Source organism: Suricata suricatta, chromosome 6 (assembly GCF_006229205.1).
Source record: "Suricata suricatta isolate VVHF042 chromosome 6, meerkat_22Aug2017_6uvM2_HiC, whole genome shotgun sequence".
Classification (NCBI taxonomy): Eukaryota; Metazoa; Chordata; class Mammalia; order Carnivora; family Herpestidae; genus Suricata; species Suricata suricatta.
The window spans coordinates 24287375-24300619 of NC_043705.1; the positions used below are offsets into that span (position 1 = coordinate 24287375).

Here is a 13245-nt window from a genome sequence, read left to right on the forward strand (position 1 = left end):
AGTCACTCTCCTCTGAGTTAGGGCTTGCACTGCTCACATTCAGTGTCAAACTGTAATTGCCTGTGATATATTTAGATTTTGAACTCCCGTTGCATTTGAACATTAACTACATGTCAAGAAGAATATAAATGGTCCCCTTCTGGTTATGAAGCAATGTATGGGCAGGATGCCACATGCGCTTGTTCATGGTAACGCTGTTTATAGTAACAGTGGTTCCTTTAAAACATTTTTTTAAATGTTTATTTATTTTTATTTTTTATGTCTTTTTGTTTATTTTTGAGAGACAGAGAGAGACAGTGTGAGCAGGGGAGGGTCAGAGAGAGAGGGAGACACAGAATCTGAGGCAGTCTCCAGGATCTGAGCTAGCTGTCAGCACAGAGCCTGACGCAGGGCTCAAACCCATGAACCGTGAGATCATGACCTGAGCTGAAGCCGGCTGCCTAATGGACTGAGCCACCCAGGTGCCCCTAATGTTTATTTATTTACTTTTGAGAGACAGAGAGAGAGAGAGAGAGAGTGCGCGCATAAGTGGGGGAAGGACAGAGAGAGGGAGACACTGAATCTGAAGCTTGATGTTCTGAGCTGACAGCTCAGAGCCTGATGCAGGGCTTGAACTCATGAACCATGAGATCATGACTTAAGCTGAAGTCAGACACTTGACTGACTAAGCCATCCAGGCACCCTGTAACTGTGATTCTTAATCAATTTACAGATATTCACACTCCATGCTCCAGAGTCCTCTTTTTTTTTTATGTTTGTTTGTTTTTGAGAGAGAGAGAGGGACAGACAGAGCATGAGCAGAGGAGGGACAGAGAGAAAGGGAGACACAATCTAAAGCAGACTCCAGGCTCTGAGCTGTCAGCATAGAGCCTGACGTGGGGCTTGAACTTGTGAACTGCAAGATCATGACCTGAGCCAATGTTGACCGCCCAACCGACTGAGCCACCTAGGTGCCTGAAGTCCTATTAAATCAGGAAACCTGAAGAGTGAATTATTATCAGAGGCGACAGGGCTTTTAAAAATCATTTTCTCTGAATCTAGAGCAAGAAGCAAAGGGCATCTGTCTTGGGAAATGAGTTGTATTCAGTTGAAGGGAAACCAGCATAGGATACATGGTGCCCTGATGAATTTGATTGTTAAAATGAACAATCTTGTTAAGAAAGATTTGTACTTTGTAGAAATGAGATGGCAGCTGTTACTGTGGCAAGACAGCTCCTGGGGGTCCCTCTGTGCTCAGGGACAGGAAAGCCCTAGCAGAGCTGGGCTGTGCAGGTCAGGATCATGTTCTGCTCTCAGCAGACCAGTTCAACAGGGAGGACCTTGGGATGGAGCTGGAGTGTCATCTACTAGAGGTGGAAGAAGACTGAATCTGTGCTGGCTGAGGAGAGGCTTGAACCAATGGATAAGGAGGTTGTGAGCCAAGCCAGAAAAATTAGTGTTGATTACGGGATCTAGATAAAGGGGTTACATTTTCAATGACCATATCAGCTTGTGTGGCCTGCAGAAATTTGTGTAAAGTTCATCCAGCATCTTAAGTGTATACAGAGGGAAAGGACTGGGATTGGTAATGACACTGCAGCCGTATAATCACTATAATCAGACCAAATAAGGTAAAAAGAAGTGGGGATTTGGGGAAGGATTTCAGAATGAGATCATGGTGCTACTATGTAAGCAGACAGTTTGAGAGAGTGAGGAAGGACCCTAAAAATTCAGGCAGTTTGGACTTACAAGTGAATTTCAATGGTAGCTTTTATACCAAAAGAGCAATTAGGATTAGAAAAATTGCTTGAGGGGGTGCTTGGGTGGCTCAGTCGGTTTAGCTTCCAATTCTTGGTTTCCAGCTTACATCATGATTTTACAGTTCATGAGATTGAGCCCCTTGTTGGGCTCTGCACTGGCAGCATGGAATCTGCTTGGGATTTCTTTCTACTTTGCTGCCTCTCCCTGGCTTGCTCTTTCTCTCAAAAAGTAAATTTAAAAAAATTATAGGGGCACCTGGGTGGCTCAGTCGGTTAAGCTTCTGGCTTCGGCTCAGGTCAGGATCTCAGGGTTCATGGGTTCGAGCCCTGCATCAGGCTCTGTGCTGACAGCTAGCTCAGAACCTGGAGCCTGTTTCGGCTTCTGTGTCTCCCTCTCTCTCTCTGATCCTCACCTACTCATGCTGTCTCTCTCTGTCTCTCAAAAAAAAAAAAATAAAAAAATTATAAAAAGGGGAAAATACTTTAGGAAAAAAGGAGACTAAATTGTGCTCTATCATTCCTTAAATAGTATTTCTTATATTTATACTTGCATTTGTGATTAAACAAAGGTAAACAGATTTTCTATAGAACTTCACAGTGTCTTTAAAATGGTAATATTTGTTGAGAGAGCATAAGGCAAAAGGCTAGCTGAAAGCAAAGCACAAGCTAGCACTCTCCCCCCCCCTGCCCCCCGCCCAGCGTGTGATATTCCTCAGGCACTCTACAAAGAAAGGAAAGAAAACAAATGGTTAATTGATAGAGATCACACGTGTAGGACATGTCTCCATTAGTTTACAAATATCTTAGTAAATTATAAGAAAAAGGCAATCATCAATAGCCTAATCTCCAGAAACCTATAGACTCAGTTTCCTGGAGCCCCAACATCACCCTCCCCTATGGAGAACAAAGGTAAGAAGGTAAGAAGGAAATGGCAGGTAATGTTAACTTTCTGTATAACCTGCAGCCCATTGACAAATACTTGAGGCAAATGCAGAGTGTAACATTTCTCCAGGAACCCCCTACTGTCCTAATGTTAATGCCCTACTAGAGGAAAAACAACCTTAGCTTGACAATAGCAAGGCCTCAGGTATTTAAGGAGTCCTCGTTAGCATGTGAAAGTTCTTCTGGTGGCCGCCCTTTTGCCTTACCTCCCCCAACTCCATAGTATGTAACCCGTCACTCCAATGCAGCTCTTTCTGTCCATGGGTCCTGTCCCCATGCAGTAAAATCCCCTTTTTACACCAAAGACATCTTCAAGAATTCTTTCTTGGCCATCAGCTCAGAACTCCCACCACTCCCAAACCCCATCAAGATTAATCTATTATTGTCTCATGAAACACTATCTGATGGACCACAGTTTGGGAAAGGGTGGTTAATTTAATGTTAAAAAGGCACATCCCCAATTCAACCATCATATGTAACAAAATTAGAGGAAGAAATGTGTTCTAAAATGTTAACAGTGAATAATACTACTTGAATTATTTCTTTTTTTAACTTCTCTTACTCTTTTGTGTTTCTAAATTAATTCTAATAAACCTTTACAAAGAACATGAATGGAAAGAAAAGAGTGATACAGTTGTAGGAGACCAATGTTGATGTCAGGAGCTTTCAAAGCTGCATCACCTTGAACCAGTTCCTTAATCTCATCAGGTCTCAGTTTTCTCATTTATTAAACCTGGAAAGTAATATCTACCTAATGGGTTTATTATGAAGATTAATTGAATCATGATGTCCAAATCACTCAACAGAAGGTCTGGCACATGGTGTGGGATCTAGAGATGATGTAATTACCACTATTATGGAGTTACTAGAATTTTAGAGTTTAAGAAAGGAGTGCTGGTTTGGTTAAGGGCACTAGTCCACTCACTGTGATATCAAGGAGGCTGGAAAATACCATCATCAGAGCTTGTAGCTTCCTCCTGAAGCAAAGAATTCCAGAAGCTGCCCAGAGTGTAGGACAGGATTCTACTGGACACTTGGCAGGAAGATGATGAAACTCTTGTCTCATGGTGGGCAGTTAATAAACACTGTATATTTAAACCAAACATCTTCCTGATTGCTTAGAACCTAATTTAATCATCATACCAGAGAAAAGAATGCAACAACTTCCTTCTTTTAAAATTCTCAAGATGCTCTGCTGAATCAAAGTTACTTGTGCTTCAACCACAATGCCTTCAACAAGAAATGTTTTGACAACTTCATTGCTTCACAATTGTGATTCTTGGAAACTTGTCATTTTGGATTCTTCAGAATTCTTAAATACCTTTTTTCTGATTTCATTTACTTAAATATCCCAGAATAGCCTCTTGAACTGTAAGTTGGATGATCCAGGAAACTATTTATAGCAAGATGAGTACTCTCTGTGACTGATGTTATGTTTTATTTTGAGAAGAACAAATCATTAAAAAGATTGATAGGGCCCATGGTATTTTAAACTGAAAGCAGGGCCAAGGTAAATAAGGTAGGTGGGTATGAAGGTGGAATGTAAAAAGATATAGATGTAGTACTTTTTTTTTTTTTTGCCAGTTTAGTTAATGGCTGGGGAGGTATCCCACAAGAAGTAAGTCAGAGACAGAGTCTATACCCAGACCTAGTGATATTTTAAGTAGAAAAGTCACTTTAGCCTATGGCAGCCTGGCCTCTGCCCAGTGCTTATAATCCAGAGCAGACAGACAGAAGACTTTTTGTCATTACAAAGGCCAATTCTGTTCTTGGTGTCATTGATACCCTCCGAGGTAGGAGAAAAATATAAGATAGAAAAAGGAAGGTCAAGATCGACCTTTAAAAAATTTTTTTTAAGTTTATTCATTTTTGAGAGACAGAGAGCGAGTGGGGGAGGGGGAGAGAGACACACACACAGAACCTGAAGCAGGCTCCAGGCTCTGAGCTGTCAGCACAGGGCTGGACAAGGGGTTCAAACTCAGGAATGGTAAGATCATGACCTGAGCCAAAGTCAGAGGCTTAACTTGACTGAGCCACGCTGGTGCCCCAAGGTCAACTGTTTTTGTTTTGTTTTGACTTTTCATGGTGGTAAAATACACATAACATAAATCTTATCAATTTAACCATCTTAAAGTATATAAACCAGTGGCGTTAAGTGTATTTGCGTTGTTGTGTGGCTACACGCATCGCCAGAACTTTTCATCATCCCAAACTGAAACCTGATACCCATTAAACGGTAACTCTCCATTCCGCTCTAATCACATGCCCTGGCTAACCACTGTTCTATTTTGTTTCTATGAATTTGCTTATTTTGGTTTCTCAGGGGTTTCCTGATTGGATGGGGGCCACCAAATGCGGGGCAACCTGCTCAGGTAGAGGTCTAGTGGCGTGGGTGGTGAAAGAAAGGATTCATCCTAGGCAAAACAAAAGAGATAGAGGTTTATTGAATACACCACAAGGAAGTGGTGGGCAGGACAGCAAAGTAGAATCTGTCTGCCAAAAGGCAGTGGGGGTGGTGGGCCATAGTTAAAATGGGAAGATGAGGATGTATGAGAACATGTGGAATTTTCCTTTTCTGGTAATTATTGTGAATAATGCTTTGAACATGGGTGTAGAGTACCTGTTCATCCCTGCTCTTTGTTGAAAGGCGTTTTCTGGGGTGCCTGGTGATTTAGTCAGTTAAGAATTGGATTTTTGCTCAGGTCATGATCTCTCTGTTTGTGGATTTCAGCCCTACTTTTCGGCTCTGAGCCTGGAGCCTGTTTTGGATTCTGTTATTTCTCTCTCTCTCTCTCTTCCATCTCATGCTCTATCTCTCTCAAAAATAAACATTACAAATAATTAAGGGGGCACCTAGGTGGCTCAGTCGGCTAGGCATCTGACTCTTGATTTCATTCAGGTCATGATATCATGGTTTGTGGGATAGAGCTGTCGGGCTCTGTGCTGACAGTAGAGTTTGCTTAGGATCCTTTCTCATCCTTCTTTCTGCCCTTCCCCTGCGGGCTCTTTCTCTTAAAATAAAGAAACGTAAAAAAAAGGCTTTATCTTACTGCCTCCGCTCCCATAGCCCACCTCCCTCAACCTTCCACCCCAGGTAGCACACACAGTGCTTGTTTTTAAAGACAAAGCCCATTTGGTTTAGCCAAAAATGTAAGAACTGCGTGACAATTTGCAAGTGTAAAGGCAAACAATCTGGCCTCCAGGCATTGCTCCAGGTGGCTGAGGTGTATGTGTGGGGAGTGTAGATTTAAAAAAATGCGCTTTCTTCTTAGCTCATTCATTAAATGGCCTTACTGTTCTAGCTTTGAGATTGAGATCTTCAACTCTGTCTAGGTTCCAACAGTGTAGAAGTTCTTGTAGTTCTCTGCAACCCAGACTAACTTTCTTGCTGTTTTTTTTTTTTTTTTAACAACTTGAGAGCAGATTTTACTTTTCTGCAAAGTCCTAGTCTCCATCGCTTTGTGCATAACACTTGCCACCTTGTACTGGGATCCCTTTTACTTTTTCCGGTTATCCTTATGAGCAGTTTTGGATTCAGGGTTTGGGGGGTTGGAAGATTATACACTATACCCTTAAAGAGAAGACACAAAATAAATATTAACAAGAAAAGTCACAAGTTACTAGAGTCTCGGAGGTCCAGATTCCACTCCTGAGATTCCCTCAGTTTATCAGAAATTCTTATTGTACAGAGTCGCTTTCCGATGGCATGCTGGCTTCCCATCCTCAACCTGGAACATTCCAGAAGTGAGGGACCCTAAAGTTTAAGATTCCTTAGACTCGAGTAATGTCATTTAGTGGCGGTCTGAACGAAAACTAGGTAGCGTGTCATCCATCCGCGTCCCTCCCATTCAGCTCAGAACAAGGGCTTGGCATGTGCTGGAGATTTCAGGTTTAAGTCACGTAGGCCCCTAGAGAATGGTAAGGAAAGGCTGAGTGAAAAAAAAACACCGCGTGGGACTGAGAGCGTTCCCGCCCTCCGCCGGAGGGGGCGATATCTCGGACTTCAACAGAGGCACTACCTTAGGCCCTGCTGAGGGCCGCATTCAAGGGCGTCCTTGTCCCCTATCGACTGACCTACACCGAGGAGAAGTCTCTGGATTTCGAAGACTAGTTTGCGATGCCATTTTGGGGTCGCAAAACGTCCCGCCACCGGAAGTTTCTTTGATAAAGACGGCGGAAGTAGAACAACGGTGCCTCCTCCATATTTTGCCTCAAGCCGGCTCTCCTACTTTCTTAGGGGAGGGGAGGTGCCCCACTGCTCTTTGCCGCCGTGGGGAGTCGCTGCGGCGTTTGGCTTTCCAATCATCTTTCAGCCGCTCTGTCCTTCCATAATCTCGTGCCTGGACGTGACGTCCGCTTGTCGTAATTGGGGGCGGAACCTTAGAAGGAAAGACGTCTGAACCGGGGTCTCGCGAGAACGTTCCTTTCCTTCGCAGTTCTCGCGCTACAGCTTCAGTCTCGTAGCGACGAGATCTTTCGAGATCTTCTCCGCCCCCGCTACCGGTGCCTTCTTCTGCGGCCGCTGAGCCGGAGCCGGCCTGAGCGGCGTTCTCCGCTGCGGCTTCCTTCCCAGACCTAGGCGCCTGCGAGGACACCCTCCCTTCTCCCGAGAGTCCCTATCCCCCGGCCCACGCGGCTTGCTCTCCGCGCGCCAGCCCCGCCGGGGTCCGTGTCCTGTTTCGCCGGCCGGACCTGGGCTCGAGCCCGAACTGTAGCCGGCGCCATGTCGGTGGTGGGCATAGACCTGGGCTTCCAGAGCTGCTACGTCGCTGTGGCCCGCGCCGGCGGCATCGAGACCATCGCTAATGAGTACAGCGACCGCTGCACGCCGTGAGTGTGGGCCAGTCGGCCGCGTGCACGGGGAGGGGGTGGGTAGAGAGGTGGGGAGGTAGCGCTTGCTGAGACCCTCGCGCCTTGGGAAGCGCGGTCCGGGGAATCTCCTCCGTTTCGAGTCGCGGGCTCGATAGATAAGCAACTCCCCCTGGGTGTCAGGTCACAGTGGCCGCGGCTCGCCCTGAGGGTCCGCGCCAGCGGCGAGGCCCTTTTTCACTGGCCTGCCGGTTGAGCGAAGGCTGTAAGCTTGTACTCGTACCAGCGGAGGGCATGGGTAGGACCTGGAGGGAAGGTAGACTTGGGATGTATAGTGGACCGAGATCTTCCTTTAGAGGGCAGAGACAGGCGCAGGGCGTACTAGCGTTTCTTGAACCCACTACAGAGCTTGGAGCTTTGCAAACAGCAGGCGCCTAATAAAAGTTAGTTGAATTGTACGGGTTCTGGAGTCTGCCGGCGGTCTGAAGATGGTGCTACCAGAATCCCACGTGAGTGGGGGCGGGCCAGCACCCGGAAGAGAGGGATCTGGAGCTCTGGTTGGAACCGACAGTCCCCAAAAAGTACTTAAAAACTGTGTCGTCTTGATACTTTTGCATTTGCATTGGTTTTTCGCTTCGTTTCAGCATATGGAGCCATGTTGGGTCATTCTCTGCTTTCATTCTGCGCGCATCCACACCTAACAACGTTCCACTCCTACCAGGGTATTGGCCGCGATTGTTATTGAATGACTCAGGGGTTCACTTTGACTTCTAGAATCTATAGTAAGTTATGGGGCCAGTATAGACACAGCTCTAAAAAATCCTGACTCACTCAGGTATTTCCCTGGTTAAAGAGCCTGCTTGTTGACCATAGAGATACTTTTCAGTCCATTGTCTTTGGGGACAAAATCTTTTAAGAAGATTTTTATTTTCTAGGTTCTCTTATTATTTGCTAGGTGGCCCTTCAAGGGCTTTTGTTCCAAGGCCCATTTTTCATCCGAACTTTGTCACCTTTCAGCAGATTGGCAGCCAGACTAGATTGCTCTGTCCACTAGTCTGCTCTTTGCTGGCCAGGGGCTCACGGTTCCACTTGAGAGATGGCTGCTCCCTGTTTTTGGTAGACCAGGCACTTCCCTGAAAGCTCATCCCAGATCCTAAGATGGGGTTCGATGGCTCTTTCTCGATTTACTCATAATTTTTAGCCGCTTTACTGAGATACAATCCACATTCTGTACAGTTAATTCTGTTAAAATGTGCAGTTTGATGGTTTTTAGCGTAGTACCCAAACACTGCAGTTGACTCCACAATTTTAGTATATGTTCTGTGGAAGCGAGCACGACCCCACAATTTTAAACCATTTTCATCCCTCCAAAAAGAAATTTTGTATTCATTAGCTGTCAGACCCCTTCATATTTTTAGTTTTTAACAGTGGTTTTTATGTTCTAATTTGTTATTCCAGGGAAGGTATTGTATAGTCCCCCCCCCCAGGCGTTGAAGTTTTTGTTTTTGAGTGTTTAAGCATCAATTTTCTTCTTTTTCTTTTTTTTTAATTTTTTTTTTTTTTTTTTTTAATTTTTGAGAGAGAGAGAGGGAGAGGGAGATTGTATGAGCAGGGGAGGGTCAGAGAAAGAGGGAGACACAGAATCCGAAGACAGACTCCAGGCTCTGAGCTGTCAGCACACAGCCTGATGCGGGACTTGAACCCGTGAACTGTGAAATCATGACCTGAACCCCAGCCAGATGCTCAACCGACTGAGCCACCCAGGTGCCCCTAACATCAGTTTTCTATTTGATTTTGTCTTCCTGTGTACATCCAAGTTTTCTTCATTTGTAAAGGTCGCATACTGAATCAGGTATTTAACTTTCTGGTCCTTTCCTGCCTAGATTTGAATGTGATTATGCTCCAAGGAGAATTGTAACTAACAATATTCCTGCATTTTCTTTCAGACTGTTATTTTATGTTTTGATTTAATTTAATTTTTAAGACAATGGCTACAATGGTTTTACCATGAATTCCATTGTTTGAACTGGAAAGGGTTGTTTAAGGAAAAAAAGATTAAGCAAACTGAGGGCTGATGGGGTGTGGGTGGGGATATGGGTTAAATGGGTGATGGGCATTATGGGGGGCACTTTGCAGTTTGAGCACTGGGTGTCATATTTAAGAGATGAATCACTGAGTTTTACTCCTAAAGCTAAAACTACAGGGCATGTTAACGAACTGGAGAATAAAAAGATTAATCTTTCCAAATTGAAATTAAATTTGCCTCAAAGACTAGGTGATGGGTGACCAGATACATCATGTAACTGTGGTAAGAAAATACTATTTATATACTTTAAATGATTTTCTTTATATTTTCCCCATATTTTATATTTTCCAGGGACTTGGTCGAGACACCATACATTTTGAACTATGATTTTGATTAGCTTAAATTTCTTTCTTGGAGTCCCAAAATAGAAGGTGGGAGTGGAAAGGTTGATTTTTATAGTAGTTACGGAAAAATGGATTTTTGTCTCATGCACACAGAGTATGATGTAGGCTTGCTTTATTTTTATTAAAAAAAATTTTTTTTTACATTTATTTATTTTTGAAAGAGAGAGATCACAACCTGAGCTGAAGTCAGACTCTCAGATGACTGAGCCACCCAGGTGCCCTGATGTAGATTTGCTTTAGTGTGATAGTGGAAATAAGATGCAATTTTTGAAGAGTTGGCTATTATGGAATTACCTCATTTCAAATTGTAGGTTTAACAGTATTTGGATTCAGTTTTTGAGGATCCTGTTGAGTCTCGTCCAGAAGAGACCTTTGCTTTTACACCAAATAGAGGCTTTCTTCATTTTAGGGAATAGGGAGTGCCTTCAGTAGGCCCCAGCCATTGTGCTAAGCCCTCAAGGTATTCTGGACAAATAAACAGGATCCTGCCATTATGGACCTGGGTAGTGGGGGGAAGAAACCCAGATGCTAAACAAACTTGTAATTACTAACTGCGGTAAAGGTCCAGATGGGAAAGTATAGAATGTGATGATGGCGGGTGGGGAATGGGGACACCTAATTTAAATTGGATGTGCAGTGGAGTTGGAAGGTACTTTTAAAGAAGTGCCATTTCAGGTAGGTCCTGGCAGACAAGTAGAAATTTCCATGGAGATGGTGGGTGGGTGTAAGGAAGAGCTGATCCAGGCAGAAGGAACAGCAAGTGAAGACCTGAGGTGTTTGAAAGAGCTTGGTACACTTGCCTGAGAAGAGCATAACTACTCTTGAGCCATTTGAGAGAGTGGTGTGAGGTGGACTGGAGAGAGTGAGGCAGAACTTTATAAAATCATGTTAAGGGTTTTCATTTAAGTGCACTGGGAGTTATTAGAATTTAAGTTTTAAAAGTATGATTGGCCTTTTTTTGGAGAGTGGATTTATCTGAGAAGGGGAAGGGAAGAAGCAGGGTGTTACTTAGGTTCTTGCAATATTTAGTACATGGGGGGTTGATGTGGCTCCCCACTAGTGTAGTAGCCTGGTGAGGCAGAGGGGAGTGTGGGTGTGAGATAAACTTTGGAGTTGTAAATTAGGAGCATCCAAGTTGATGTTGATCCATAGGCTTTGGAATAAGATGAAAACCTTATATTTAGTGGAATTATTACACTAGTAAGGGTACAACCTTCAAGCATTGGAAAGAAAATATGTTACTGGAGTGCCAAATGTTATGGAAGAATTGGGCTTTCCAAAAAGAACAGTTTATGGGACAGAAAAATGAGTTACTTAATTAATGAAAATAATTTCTTTATGTGAATTGTTTATATTACCCTTTTCGTGGACCTAGTTCCTAATAAAACAGTATATTTGAAGAGACTAAATTGTCGTATTAGCTGCCCTTGAGAGGGCAAAAGCTGAAAGTATGTACTTTCTGGGAGATTAATATCTGATACTTGTGTGAGGAAAGTTCCTATAAATTTCATGGTTTTGCATATTCTGTAGAGGTAAGTACAGCAGATGGATCTTGGATCTTTTGGATTCAAAGAAAAGGAAAGTTACTTTGTTAACTAAAGTTCAAACTGCTTACCGCATTCACCCTCATACGTGTAATTGTAGAAATCGTGAAAGTAGTTCCTTAGAATCTTAAAGAGCTAAAATACAACTTTGTGTACAAATCGGGTAGACTAATTGACAGGAACTTTAGGTCATTAGGGTTTAAATTTAAAAAAAAAATTAATGTTTCTTTTCAAGAAGGGGAGGGGGGTAGAGAGCTGAAGGAGTGGGGGAGGGGCAGAGAGAGAGGGAGACACAGAATCTGAAATAGGTTCCAGGCTCTGAGCTGTCCACACAGAGCCCGACTTGGGGCTCAAACCCACAAATTGTGAGATCATGACTTGAGCCAAAGCGCTTAACCAACGAGCCACCCAGCCACCCCCTGAACTGGGTTTTCTAATATACTTGTTGGTTATTGATACATAATGATATATATATGATATACTTGTTTGTTATATCAATAAAAACACTGAGGTACTCAAGTTTATTGTCTTTCTCTTTATTTGCTGTTTGTTGCGTATCCTTGTATAACTTTTCCCCAAACTTGTATAAATATACATGGGGGAGTGTGTGTTTGAACAAATACTATATTTTGTAAATTTTATTTCACATATATTTTAGACGTCCATCAGTAGGAATCTACCTTTTTAAATGTATAATTAGAAAAATTATTTTGAGAGAGAGTCTGTCCCAAGTAGTCTCTGTGTTCTGCACTGAGGTGGACTTGCTGCTCAGTCTTACTAACCCTAGATAATGATCTGAGCTGAAATCAGACTCGGACACTTAACTGACTGCCTGCTCAGGCACCCCTGTCCTTTTATTTCTGTTGGATAGAGTTCCAGATGTGAAATTGCTGGGACATAGAGTATACAGTTGATCGTGTATATCAGTGTGGGGTTTAGGGGTGCTGACTTCTGTGCAGTTGAAGGTCTGTGTGTAAAAACTTAAACTCCGATAACTTCACTTACTATTAGCCAACCGTTGACCAGAAGCCTTACTGATAACAAACAGTTGACGAAAGAAAATGTTAAGATCATAAGAAAAATTACATTTATACCACTGTACTGTATCAAAAATTCCATGCATAAGTGGACCCACACAATTCAAACCTGTGTTGTTCAAAGTTCAACTGTATATGCTTAAAATATTATCACCAGGATACTTGACACAATTATGAAGGATTAATTTATAACAGGAAGATAAGTGATTTCTTTCACTGGAATTGTGAGGATTGTAATGAGTTGAAACTATGCAAAGTGTTTAGGATAAAGGCAGACGTAGTAAATATTTCCAAGTATTTCCTAGTATTGTTGTTACCACCTTTTTGTATTTTTTTATTAATTCTCTTCATTAGTGGATTATATGTTAGGGTCAGATGAAATTACTGAAGTTTGCTTTAAGGGTTCATAATTTACAGCTTGTAATGTGGGAATCTTAATGCCTCAAGAATTTGCTGTGCTAGGGGCTCCTGGGTAGCTCAGTAGGTTAACTGACTCTTGATCTCTGCTCAGGTCTTGATCTTGCTCAGGTCTTTATCTCCAGCTCATGAGGTTAAGCTCCATGTTGGCTTCATGCTGGGTCTGGAGCCTACTTAAAAAAAAGTGAGTTTGAGCCCTGTATCGGGCTCTCTGCTGTCAGCATAGTGACTGCTTCGCATCCTCTTTCCCTCTTCTCTCTGCCCCTTCCCTGTTCTCGAGCTCTCTCGTGTTCTCTCATAAGAAAAAGAATTTGCTGTGCTTTAGGA

General features: G+C 43.0%; 1 protein-coding gene and 1 long non-coding RNA gene across 2 annotated transcripts in view; one reads left to right on the forward strand and one right to left on the reverse strand.

Annotated features, from left to right (window-relative positions):
* Positions 1 to 6089: 6089 nt before the first annotated feature.
* LOC115294171 lies at positions 6090 to 7009 on the reverse strand. The gene is made up of 2 exons (XR_003909753.1): positions 6756 to 7009; positions 6090 to 6589 (listed from the first exon to the last, which is right to left on the reverse strand). It is a non-coding gene; the product is annotated as an uncharacterized LOC115294171 (long non-coding RNA).
* A 147-nt stretch (positions 7010 to 7156) lies between these two features.
* HSPA4 (heat shock protein family A (Hsp70) member 4) overlaps positions 7157 to 13245 on the forward strand; it is a 48853-nt gene continuing 42764 nt past the window's right edge. Inside the window, exon 1 of the mRNA XM_029941905.1 lies at positions 7157 to 7511. Within this exon, the coding sequence (XP_029797765.1) occupies positions 7405 to 7511 (107 nt within the window). The 5' untranslated portion in view covers positions 7157 to 7404. The remainder of the gene's footprint in view (positions 7512 to 13245) is intronic.